Raw genomic sequence first — 13,420 nt, forward strand, 5'->3', positions numbered from 1 at the left:
AGGAGGAGTTCAAGGCTTTTTTATGGATGGTAGTTTAGTGGCCAAAAATATCCTTACAATCAACCCTGAGTGTAGCAGATGCTTCGTCCAGGCTTGTGGCCTCATGAGTACAAAACCTTGGCATAGCGCCTGAGATCCAGCAAAGCATAGAGAACTTGTTTGATGTTCATCTCCTGTTCTGAGAGAGAACTGATGAGACATTATACTCTTTAAAAGACATCTGCTGCCCTACAGTCACTGGGGATTTATACCCAGGCAGCAAGAGACTGCATTTTGGGAAGCAGCAGCAGCAGCAATATCATCCTCAATGATATTTCTGTCAGTGTTCCTACCCTGCAAGGCAGCAAGATTTCCCCAGAAAGGGGCATAAATCATGGAGGAAGAAACCTTCTGGGTCTACTTTTAGTCAAATGGCCTATCTTCCTCCTTCTACTAGACAGTCTGACTGGTATTTTGAGAGCAGCACCTCAGTTGTCAATGTTGTTTCTATGCCCCAGTTATTTGGGGACAGGCTGTCTGTCTTCTACAGTGTTTGGGAGACAATAACTATGGTCAGAGGGGTCCTCCTAAGCACTGGGGGATCAGATTATGCCATTCAGTTCCTATCCATTCCCCACTCCATCCTCTTACCCCGTCCCTTTTCAGGGACCCATCTCATGAGTCACTGCTCTTACAGCAGGTACAAACCCTGTATACTTCGGGCGCTATAGAGGAGGTTCCTCGTCATCTTTGCAGAAAGGTGTTTTATTCACGATACTGTCTGATCCTCACATCTAAGGAAGGAATGAGACCTGTCCTTGATCTCAAAAAACTTATCAGAGATTCCACATGGTTATCCTAGTTACTGTTCTTTCCTGCTCTGAATTACAACTGGTTTGCTGCTCTCGATCTCCAGGATGCTTATTTTCATGTAGCAATCTTCCCAGGCCACAGGAAGTACCTCAGATTCTTCATCACCAGCCATCACTACCAGCACATGGTTCTCCCTTCAAACTGTCATCAGCCCCATATGTCTTTGTTAAATGCATGGCGGTGATGGCTGCTTCTCTCAGGAGAAGGGGAATTTATATCTTTCCATACTTGAATGATTGGCTACTGAGGACATGCATCCAGGGAATAGGTTCTCTGTCACGTCAGGTTCACACTGGACTTTTTTTTTTTATCAGTTGGGTCTGATCTGAAACAACAGGAGCAAATCAATTTTGAAGCCAACTCAAAAAATTAAGTTCATTGGTGCTGTGATAGACTATGAATTTGAGGGCCTTTCTTCTGTCTGAACTGTTCCAGGCAGTTCATCACCTTGTTTGGGATCTTCAGTTGCAAGCTTTGATGACTGTTCAGGTACGCATGAGGTTACTGGGCCCTATGGTATGCACATATGTAGTGAAACATGTGAGGTTGCATTTTCACCTTCTTCAGTTGTGGCTGGAGTCACTTGTGTTGCCAGTTGCTGGACACCCTGTCCAGGTGCCCTAAAAATTTTGCACTCCTTACAGTGGTGGATAGAATTCAACAGTGTGTGTCAGGAAGTCCCCTTTGCCTACCTTCCACCAACCAAGACAGTAGTTACTGATGCCTCCCCAACTGGTTTCAGAACACATCTGGGAGAGTTAAAAATTCAGGGTTTATGGTCAAAGGAAGCTTCCTGTTATATAAACCTGCTGGAACTTCAAGCAGTATACAATGCTTATCGGGTGTTTCAGGATCAGATCTGGGGGGCATGGATTCACATTCTCATGGACACCGCCCTTGCAGTGTATTATGTGAACAACTGGAGTGATGCTTGCTCTAACCAGCTTTGTTAGGAAACAATAAAGGTCTGGAACTTCTGCATCAAGGAAGATATTATACTCATAGAATACTTGCCAGGCTCTCAGAACCAAATGGCCAGTCATCTCAGCAGATCTTTTTCGATCAACCATGAGTGGTCCCTAAAGAAGAGTGTGAGGTTCATTTTTCAGCAATAGAGCATCTCTAACATGAACTTTTTTGCAACAAAGGAGAACAGAAAATGTCATCAGTTCTGCTCTTGAGCCTGGCTTAGCCCAGGGTCTATTATCAACTCTTTCCATCTAAATTGAGGAGAGAACCTGATGTATGCCTTTTCTCCTATTCCTCTGATCCCTCGGACTATCCTCAAGCTCAAATTGGACCATGTCAAATTTATTATTATTGTACAAACATGGCTTAGGCAGTGTTAATTTTCCAACATCCTCTGTCGCCTTGACCTCCCAAGCCTCTTCCTTCTTTTTCCAACCTACTGACTCAACATCTTGGCCAGGTTGTTCATCCAGCTTTGAGCAGTCTGCACCTTACTGTGTAGATGTTGCATGACTAGCTCTCGGAGGCAGTTAGCTATATTCTCCTTAGTAGTAGCATACCAGCCATAGGGGTCATTACTTGTCTAAGTGGCAACAATTTTTGATTTGGGCAGTGTCCATGCCAGTTAAACCCAACATCCATGCAAATTCAGCCCACGTTTTGGAGTATTTGGTGCATTTGAAATCTTCAGGCATCACTCTGAGCTCCCTAAAAGTTCACTTGGAGACGTTCTCAGCTTTCCATTCTCCCATTCAGGGGAAGTTGGTATTCTCAAACCCTATGATTATAAGGGTTTTGAGAGGGTATTATGCACCTTTTTCCACTAGCAAAAGAAATGGTGCCATTGTGGGACCATAACGTGGTCCTGCCAGCACTGATTGGTCCACCATTTGAGCTGATAGCAACACGTTCATGGGCTCTCCTCTGAGCTCTCTCAGAAGACTGCTGTCCTACTGGCAATAACATCTGCAAGGATTTGAGAGTTGCAGGCCTTAACGGAAGATGCTTCATATACTCAGTTCTTCAAGGACAAGATGGCTTTAAGACCACACCAAATTTTTTTGTTTAAAGTAGTATCTTAGTTTCATCTTAATCAGATTATTTACTTACTGATATTTTTTTCTCAAACCACATTCAAGTGTGGAGGAACAGCATCTGCATAGTTTAGATCAGTGGCTCTCAAACTTTTTTACTTGTGACTCCTTTCACATAGCAAGCCTTTGAGTGTGACCCCCCCCCTTATAAATTAAAAACACCTTTTTATATATTTAATACCATTCTAAATACTGGAGGGATTTGGGGTGGAGGTTGACTGCTAACAACCTCCCCCATGTAATAACCTCGTGACCCCCTGAGAGGTCCCGACCCCCAGTTTGAGAACTCATGGTTTAAATGTAGTGGTTGGCATTTTATTTAGAAAGGACTAAGCCGTTTCATTCATCACCTCAGCACTTTATTTCCTACGCTGAGCAGATGAAGGGACAACCATTCTCTGCTCAGACTATTTCCAGGTGAATAACTGCCTGAATTACTTTGGCTTGTGAAGTGACTCAGATGACACCTCCACCATCATTTGTGGGGTCATTCAACGAGAACTCATGTGACATCAGCTGCATTTCTTAGTGGTGTCTTAGTAGTGGATATCTGCAAGGCTGTGATGTGTCTTCTGTACATACTTTTGCTAGACATTGTGCTATCACCACAGAATTAAGATCAGCTGCAAACTTGGGAGCAGTTCTGCACTCACTGTTTGAATAATTCTGAGCCAGCTTCCCACTGGAACTGCTTATGAGTCACCTGATTGGAATACATGTCTACCACCACTCAATAAAAAATGGTTACTTACTTGTATAGTAACTGTTCTTCGAGATGTGGGTGCAGACATGTATTCCATGACCTACTCTCCATCCCTCTGCAATTGAGTCTTCAATCAGGGATTTTGGCGTGAAGGAACTGAGGGGGAGTTCGGGCAGGAGTGAGCATGATGAATATTGCAAGACAGAGTAATCCCATGCACACACATGTTGTGGAATACATGTCTGCACCCACATTTCATAGAACAGCAGTTATGATGCAGGTATCTTTTCTCTTGGTTGCTCAAAGAGTTGAATTTCCATCTCATTCTTTTTGTGTGTTTAAAGTTCCCACCTTCTTCTAACCAGCGAGCTACAGTAACTACGGAAGGGAAAATAAAGAAGAAAAAAAATAGTCTGCATAATTAGTTACTGCCAAATAAATGTGTTTCTGAAGTTAGGCACTCTGAATCTCTTCACAAGAGCATATTGGAGACATTCAGCATGCATGCTGTCACCTATCTGTCTTTTCAAACTCCTCCAGCTGGCAACTTGCAAGAGTCCAAACAAAATAAACCAAAAGCCCTCTCACACAATCCATCTCTAGCGGGTTTTTGCATTTCATTCTGTTTGTTGACATGAACAACGATGTATTAAGTTGTAAGTAGTAACTTGTAGGTGTACCAGAATAGGTGTCATTGAATTTCTACAGCTAGAGATTTTTCATCATCCAACCAGTATTTTTCTTGAGTGGGCAAAAAGTGAGATATTAACTTCATTCCACCTGGCGACTAATAAGATGAAACTATGACTCAGCCTGCTGTTTATACCATTCCTTTTTAAGAGAAATGGATGTATGTAGCTGCTATTGAGAGGACCAAAACTATAAAATTTCACATTTTTGTGTCCTGAATTACTGACAGTGGGACTCTCACCATAAAATGATTTCAGTAGAGAATATCTGTCTTCTAATCTTTCACAACTAAGCATAATTTTTGGTTTATAAAACCTAGATCTATGAGTTTTCTCTCCGAAGAAGTAGTAAAACAGTACAATGCAAGAGGAATTTTAAGGTGTGGTCAATTATTAAGCAAGGATAATATTCCATGTTCGTGAAATGACAGAAAAAATAGGTTCATCAGGTACCTATATTTGGAATCATGCTTAGGTTAGGGCCTCTGGATTCCAACAAGAATACAGAATAAATGCATAAGTATGCAGCAGAGCTCCATAGGTGATGTGCCATGCAGAATCCTTTCAAATGAATTATGTATGGTTTTAAGTGTTTTCTGAGCCATTTTGGTCCATTTGGTAAATGTACATTTTAGCAAAGGGTTGTTTTTTTTTTTAATGGCTGAAATATAAATCTCTGGAATTCGAGACTTAATAATTGATATGGCAAACAGTACAATAAGGTCATTATCAATAAGTAGTTTTCTGTGTGTCTACTCTAGCCGTGTTCCTTGAATTATGATGCTTAAGTGGACTAGAGAACTGGCAAACCACCCTGTGTTTCTGGGAAGCATGGTGTGCTAAATTTGGATTCTTCTTCGAGTGATTGCTCATGTGTGTTCCACAGTAGGTGTGCATGCTCGCCACGTGCACAGGTGCCGGAAGTTTTTCCCTTAGCAGTACCCATAGTGGGGGAGCCCCGCTGTGATCCCTGGAGTGGCGCCTCTATCGTGCTATAAGGTGAGCTGCGCACTCCTCACCACCCTCAGTTCCTTCTTGCCGCCAGTGAAGGTAGTCGGAACTTGTGTTCCAGCTTTACTATAGTGTCTTCCTTAGGAGTACGATCTTCAACCGTTACTAGTTGCTCCAGTTAGTAGCCTGGCTCGGGGCATGCCCTAAGCCCCAGGCTTCAAGTCGTGCGACTCCTGTCGCAATTCCATGCCCAGAGGCGATTCACACTCCAAGTATCTTCTCTGTCTGGTTGAGGCTCATATAAGTGAGCGCTGTAAAATTTGTAAGTCCTTCAAACCCCAGACTAAACGAGGACATGAGATTCGACTCTGAGCTCTGCTTATGGAGTCCGTTCTGGCCCTGGCTCTGGTGCGCCGACCCACTACTGGGCACCGCATCCTCGGTACGGAGCAAAGCCCCATTCACCAGTCGGCACCACTCCCCTGCCAAGAAGCAAGGCAAGACCCAGCGGCGCCAAGACAAGGACAGGGGTGAGGCCGGACCCGAATTGGGCAGCCCGCGATCCCCTTTGGGACCCAGACCTCCGATTCGCATGGAGCAGAGTAGTCTGGCTCCGTCAGTTCGTGCATACCCAACGATGAGGATTCCATCGACGCCGGAGGCAGCTCGGGCAGCATGCGACATCCTCATCATGCCGGTACCGAGCGGGCCACCCCAGTTGGGGTCCCGGTCCCGAGGAAAGCCACCACTGAGTGCCCACGAGCCCTCACCGGCCAGGTCAGATGTTGAGGTTCCTGCTCAATCCACGGGGCCTTCCCGTATCCCACGTCTCATTTCCACTCCATTGTCGGGGTCGCCTGGGAGCGAGTCACCGGAGTCTTCCTCCGCTCATAGGAGCCGCAGGCGCTAGGACCAAAAGCATCTACACTCCTCGTCCAGCCGCAGTGATAGCAGGTCGCGATGCCTTCGGCACCACCAATCTTACCATGGCGCGCACCATGCTCAGAGTGCATCCAAACAGTCACCGGCACCAACATGTCATATCCGCGTTCACCAATGAGAGTCCAGAAATAGCACCTCCAGCTTTTATGTCTCATCGTCGTCGAGGTCTAAATCCCGGGGTCAGACCCAACATGGACGGGACCGATTGAGCCCCTCCTTTGGCACCGTGCGATCATCAGTCACTTCAACCTCGGCTCCCCGCCGCCTTTCCCCAGGCCGCACCGTCCCTCAGGAACGTGTAACCCTGGTTGGGCCTCAGCCCATGCAGTGGCAAGGGGCACCGTGGCAAAGACAGTGGTGCCAGTGGGCACCGTGGTCCCAGGCACCCGCACTGCCGGGGCCCTGCTCCGTGGCTGGGGCATCTCAAGCTCCCTCGGTGTCTCTGCCTCCGCACCGAGAGCAGTCCTCGGGTGCCAAACCCAAACATGGAGTGCGACCTACCAGCACCGTCCGATGCCCTAGGCGCAGTACCAGTTGTCTCGTCGGCACCAGATGAGTCCATCGCGGCGCTGCCGCCTCCTACTCAGAAGGACTTCAAAGCTCATCAGGAGCTTCTCCAGCGTGTAGCCACCAATGTCCAGCTCCAGGTGGAGAAGATGGAGGAACCATCGAGCAATTTGTTTAATGTCTTGTCCTCTTTGGCATTGGGCCACGTGGCCCTACCGTTTCACCAAGGGGTAGCCAATATTTCATTCGCTCTATGGCAAACCCCGGCCTCTCTGCCACCCATTTCTAAGAAGGCAGAGCGGAAGTACTTGTGCCAACAAGGGGGCATGAGTATCTCTACTCTCACCCTGCCCCGAACTCACTGGTGGTGGAATCGGTCAGCCACCATGAAAGACACGGCCAGACCACGCCCTCCCCCAAGGACAAGGATGCTAGGAGACTGGACACTTTTGGAAAAAAGGTTTATTCCTCTGCGAGTTTTCAGCTCAGGGTGGCAAACCATCAGGGACTCCTGAGCAGGTATGACTTTAACTTGTGGGGATCTCTGCCTAAATTTGAGCTCTACCTCACAGAGAATGACAGGAAGAAATTCAAGGCTCTAGTCAACGAGGGTGTGGCGGCGGCGAAAGCAGCTCTCCAGGCAGCCTCAGATGCAGCTGACACAGTGGCACATTCAATGGCCTCGGCTATCTCCATGCAACAGGCGTTGTGGCTTTCGCTGTCAGGGCTGTCCATGGAATGCCAGTCCCTGATGCAAGACCTACCGTTTGACGACAAAGCATTATTTGTGTACCAAACAGATGTGTGTCTGCACGAGATGAAAGACTCCCACACCACCGTGCAGACTCTCGACCTGTATGTCCCGCCAGCCAAGGACAAACCCAGGCCGCAGCTCTTGGCTCCCCCGCGTAAGAGGCAGATATGAGCCCTCGCCAAAAAGGGACCAGAAGTGCAGGTCACAGTGCCAGTCCCGTTCAGCCCCACGCCCCAGCCCCTCGAAGGGCAAGAGGCAAGGGAAGAGGTGTTTTTGACTCTTTGCAGGGGACCACCTGGCCTGTTGCCAGGGAAAACCCACAGTTAATAAAGCTGGTTTTTGGCACGCGTTCATCAGCGTTCGGAGTGCATTGGTCCCGTATAACGTCGGACCAGTGGGTCCTCAGTACCATCTCCAAGAAGTACAGGCTGCAGTTTGCTGCAACGCCACCACATCATCCTCCACCCCAGGGTGTCCTGGGGACCCAGAACACGCCCTTCTTTTAAATCAGGAGATGACACACTTTCTCGCCCTAGGCGCAGTGGAGAGGGTACCTCGGGAATTCCAGGGCAAAGGTTTTACTCCCGGTATTTCCTGATCCCGAAGGCCAAAGGTAGGCTCAGGTCCATCCTCGACCTGTGGAATCTCAGCCAGTTTCTGGTTCACTGTAAATTCCGTATGGTGTCACTGGCCTCTATTATTCCGTCCCTAGGCCCGGGGGATTGGTTCGTATCCCTGGACCTCCAGGATATGTACTTCCATATCCACATTTTCGAGGGTCACAGGGATTTCCTCCACTTCCTGGTAGGGACAGACCATTGCCAGTTTACGGTCCTTCCCTTTGTCCTTTCCACGGCCCCCAGGGTTTTTTATCAAATGCATGGTGGTGGTGGCAGCCCACCTCAGGAGGAATGGGCTGCAGATCTTCCCCTACCTGGACGACTGGCTGCTCAAGGGCAAGTCTCAGTCCCAGGTGCAGGCGCGGATGGAATTCCTGCTGCATTCCTAGTCTAGGCCTAGTGGTGAGCAACAAAGTCCAGGTTAGTCCCAGTTCAGCGCATACACTTCATAGGGGTGCTGTTAGTCTCCCTGGTAGCCACTGCCTCCCTCCCACATGACAGGTCTGAGACACTCAAAGGTCTCATCACCTCAGTCATGGCCTTTCCGGTGGCAACGACACTGGTATGCCTTCAAATCCTAGGCTATATGGCAGCATGCACCTCCGTAGTGCGACACGCCAGGCTCAGGATGAGCCCCCTCCAACTCTGGCTGGCATCTCAGTATTCCCAGGCTAGGGACGACCTGGACAAGGTCGTCACATTGCCACCCAATGTAGTAGCTGACTTGCAATGGTGGTCCCTCCCAAGCAACATGCTTCAGGGAACCCCCTCCCTCACTAGATCTGGTATCGGACGCCTCGGACCTGGGATGGGGAGCCCATGTCGGGAGCTTCAAAACGCAGGGCAGATGTTCGCCCTCGGAATTGCATCTACACATAAATGTCAGGGAGCTCATGGTGGCAAGCCTGGTGTGCGTAGCCTTCAGCCAGCACATAGCGGGAGGGTGATCAGGGTCCTCATGGACAATACGACCGCAATGTATTATATCAACAGGCAAGGGGGCACGTGTTCCATGGCCTTGTGCCAGGAAGCCCAGCTCCTGTGGGAGTTCTGTATAGCCCACAATATCCTTCTGAGGGCCTTTCACCTGCCCAGCAAGTGCAATATGCTCGCAGATCACCTAAGCAGGTTCTTCTCCCAACTACACAAGTGGTCTCTAAACAGGGAGGTGGCCAGGCAGCTCTTCCTACAGTGGGGAGCTCCTCAGGTAAATCTATTCACCACCATCCAGAATTGCCTGTGCCCATGATTCTGCTCCAGGGCGGGAGAGGGCAAAGGGACGATATCGGACGCATTCCTAATCCCATGGGTGGGCTGCCTGTTCTACAGCTTCCCGCCCTTCCCCTTGATAGGCAGGGTCCTACAGAAGGTAAAGGCAGACGGGGCTCGGATTATCCTCATAGCCTCGGATTGGGCCTGTCAACATTGGTACGGGACCCTCCTGTAGCTTTTAGTGCCCCCACCCCCATGCAGACTACCGCTCCGACTGGATCTCCTCTCTCAGGAGGGAGGATGTCTCCTCCACCCCAACCTGGCCACACTCCGCTTGACAGCGTGGCTGCTCCATGGCTGAATGAGGAGGAGGGGAGGTGTTCTGAGGGTGTTAGACAAGTCCTGCTCAAGAGCAGGAAACTGTCCACATGTTGAACCTACCTGGCCAAATGGTATCGGTTCTCCATGTGGGCAAGGGAGAGGAGTTATTCCCCCTCCTCCACGTCTATCCAGCTCATCCTCGATTGCCTTCTGTCCCTTAGGATCCAAGGGCTGGCTCCCTCCTCGGTCAGGGTGCACCTGGCAGCCATTTCGGCTTTCCACCCCCCGTTGCAGGGCCACTTGGCATTTTCACACTACATGATCTCCCGGTTCCTCAAAGGGTGGATCGGACATTCCCTTATGCTAGATCCCCGGTCCCGCTCTGGGACCTGAACCTAGTGCTCTCCTGCCTGACAGGGCTTCCATTTGAGCCCTTGGTCACGTGTTCTTGGTCCCACTTATTGTATAAAGTGGCATTCTTGGTAGCTATCACCTCAGCCCGCCGGGTCTCGGAGCTTAGGGCCCTGACCTCTGAAGCCCCATATACAGTCTTCCATAGGGATAAGATCCAGCTCCGCCCGCACCCAGCTTTTCTGCCAAAGGTAATCTCAGCTTTTCACAGGGATCAGGACATCATCCTCCCAGTCCTCTGTCCTAAGCCCCATGCCTCTAATGAAGAACAACGCCCGCACATGCTAGATGTGCGTAGCGTGCTGGCTTTTTACTTAGACCGAACCAGGCTAGTCCGTAAATCCCCTCAGCTTTTCGTTGCTTCCGCCGAGTGCATGAAGGGGTGACCAGTATCCACCCAGCAGATCTCCCGCAGGATCATCTTATTCATACGCACTTGTTACGACCTGGCAGGGGTTCCCCTGCCTCCTATAATGAAGGCTCACTCGACGAGCTCAGGCCTCGTCCGCTGCCTACGTGGCTCATGTCCCTATCCAGGACATCTGCAAGGCTGCTACATGGTCCTCTGTCCATACCTTCTCATTGCACTATGCGATAGTCTCCCAAATGCAGGATGACGCCGGTATTTTAGGGCAGTGCTCCACCCCAGTAACCCTTAAACGCCTACCCACCTCCATCAGGTGTAGCTTGGAGTCACCTACTGTGGAATACACATGAGCAATCACTCGAGGAAAGACAGTTACCTGTTCCGTAACTGGCGTTCTTCAAGGTGTGTTGTTCCAGGTGTATTTGACATCCCGCCCTCCTTCCCCTCTGTCGGAGTTGTCTGGCAAGAAGGAACTGAGGGTGGGGGGAGTGCGCAGCTCCCCTTATAGTGCGATATAGAGGCACCACTCCAGGGGTCGCAGCGGGGCTCCCCCACTATGGGTACTGATAAGGGAAAATCTTCCGGCACCGGTGCACATGGCGAGCGCACACACCTACTGTGGAGTACACCTGAGCAACACATCTCAAAGAACGCCAGTTACAGAACAGGTAACTGTCCTTTTTCAGGTGTCCATCACTAATGCATCAGTGCTTAGCCTCCAGAAATCCTAACTGACAGTGTGACATCTTTCAAGAACCCAGTCTTCAGGATTGAATGTCTGAAAGTCTGCTGCTTGATTGCATCATTGGACTAAAATTTAAAGTATTTGTCACGGGATTTATATCTTATTAACTTGATTACAGGCTAGCCATGTCAAAGAAGGAGGAAGTGCTGGTCTTATACCTAGCCAGTTCCTGGAAGAGAAGCGGAAGGCATTTGTTAGGAGGGACTGGGATAATTCGGGTAAGGTTTAATGTGCGTTCAGAGATGGGTTCCTTTATGATTAGCTTGCTTTGCTTTTTCCATTTACACAATAAGTCAGACCTTACAAAAGAGGCTCCACAGGTGGTTTCAATACATAATAAATGCTAGTTGATGCAAATGTATTTTATTTTTACTTTGACTGGAAGAGCGAGGATTAGAATGTACACTCACTGTTTTCAGAGTTCTGAGCCTTTTTGCCACGTACTGGTGAATGGTAAAATTAAGCGGGAAAATCAGCCATAGGGTGACCATTTTTCACGTTGCTTTTAAAATATATATATTAATAAAATTAGGGCTGTAAAGCAATTAAAAACATCGTTATTATGTAATTAAAAAAATTCATCACGATTAATCACACTGTTAAAGAATAATAGAATACCATTTATTTAAATATTTTTGGGTGTTTTCTACATTTTCAAATATATTGATTTCACTTACCACACAGAATACAAAGTGTACAGTGATCACTTTATATTACTTTTTATCACAAATATTTGCACAGTGGAAAACAAAAGAATTTTTTTTCAGTTCACCTAATACAAATAATGTAGCGCAATCTCTTCATCATGAAAGTTGAATTTACAGATGTAGAATTATGTACAAAAAAATAACTGCACTCAAATAAAATAATGTAAAATTTTAGAACCTGCAAGTCCACTCAGTCTTACTTCATGTTCAGCCAGTTGCTCAAACGAACAAGTATGTTTACATTTGCAGGAGATAATGCTGCCTGCTTCTTGTTTACAATGTTAGCTGTAAATGACAACAGGTGCTTGCATGGCACACTTGTAGCCGGCATTGCAAGATATTTACATGCCAGATGCTCTAAAGCAGGGGTAGGCAACCTATGGCACTGGTGCCGAAGGTGGCGCATGAGCTGATTTTCAGTGGCACTCACAGTGCCTGGGTCCTGGCCACCAGTCCAGGGGGCTCTGCATTTTAATTTAATTTTAAATGAATCTTCTTAAACATTCTGAAACTTTATTTACTTTACATACAACTATAGTTTAGTTAGATATTATAGACTTACAGAAAGAGACCTTCTAAAAAGGTTAAAATGTATTATTGGCACGCAAAACCTTAAATTAGAGTGAATAAATGAAGACTTGGTACACCACTTCTGAAAGGTTGCTGACCCCTGCTCTAAAGATTCATATGTCCCTTCCTGTGTCAGTCACTTCCAGAGGACATGCGTCCATGACGATGACTGGTTCTGTTCAATAACTATCCAAAGCAGTGCAGAGCGACACACATTCATTTTCATCATCTGTGTCAGATACCACCAGCAGAAGGTTGATTTTCTTGGTAGTTCAGCTTCTGCAGCTTCTGCATCTGAGTGTTGCTCTTTGAAAACTTCTGAAAGCATGCTCCACACCTCCTCCCTCTCAGATTTTGGAAGACACTTCAGATTTTTAAATCTTGGGTCAAGTGCTGTAGCTATCTTTGGAAATCTCACATTGGTACCTTCTTTGCGTTTTGTCAGATCTGAAGTGAAAGTGTTCTTAAAATGAACAACATGCCCGGATCATCATCCGGGACTGCTATAACATGAAATATATGGCAGAATGCTGGTAAAGCAGAGCACAAGACATACAATTATCCTCCAAGGTGTACAGTCAAAAATTTAATTAATACATTTTTTTTTAAACACGTGTCATCAGCATGGAAGCATGTCTTCTGGAATGGTGGCCACAGCATTAAGGGGCATTTGAATGTTTAACTTATCTGGCACATAAATTCTTTGCCATGCCTGCTACAAAAATGCCATGTAAATGCCTGTTCTCACTTTCAAGTGACATTGTAAAAAAGAAGCAGGCAGCATTACGTCCCATAAATGTAAACAAACTTGTTTGTCTTAGCGATTGGCTGAACAAGAAGTAGGACTGAGTGGACTTGTAGGCTCTAAAGTTTTACATTGTTTTGGTTTTTGAGTGCAGTTCTGTAACAAAAAAAATCGACATTTGTGAGTTTATTGCGTTATGGTACTTGTATCAGATGAATTGAAAAACTATTTCTTTATCATTTTTATAGTGCAGATATTTGT

At 47.3% G+C, this 13,420-nt stretch overlaps 1 protein-coding gene and 1 long non-coding RNA gene across 7 annotated transcripts in view; both read left to right on the plus strand.

The window, feature by feature from the left end:
* LOC115645751 overlaps positions 1-13,420 on the plus strand; it is a 952,243-nt gene that overhangs the window by 239,305 nt on the left and 699,518 nt on the right. The gene's annotated exons all lie outside the window — the stretch shown is intronic.
* The window catches only part of MPP6 (membrane palmitoylated protein 6), a 136,168-nt gene that overhangs the window by 110,626 nt on the left and 12,122 nt on the right, over positions 1-13,420 (plus strand). For all 5 annotated transcript variants that reach the window (XM_030550796.1, XM_030550799.1, XM_030550797.1 and 2 more), the window contains one exon: positions 11,256-11,355. In XM_030550796.1, coding sequence (XP_030406656.1) covers positions 11,256-11,355 — 100 coding nt within the window. The remainder of the gene's footprint in view (positions 1-11,255; positions 11,356-13,420) is intronic.

The sequence above is a fragment of the Gopherus evgoodei genome, chromosome 2 (assembly GCF_007399415.2).
Source record: "Gopherus evgoodei ecotype Sinaloan lineage chromosome 2, rGopEvg1_v1.p, whole genome shotgun sequence".
NCBI lineage: Eukaryota > Metazoa > Chordata > Testudines > Testudinidae > Gopherus > Gopherus evgoodei.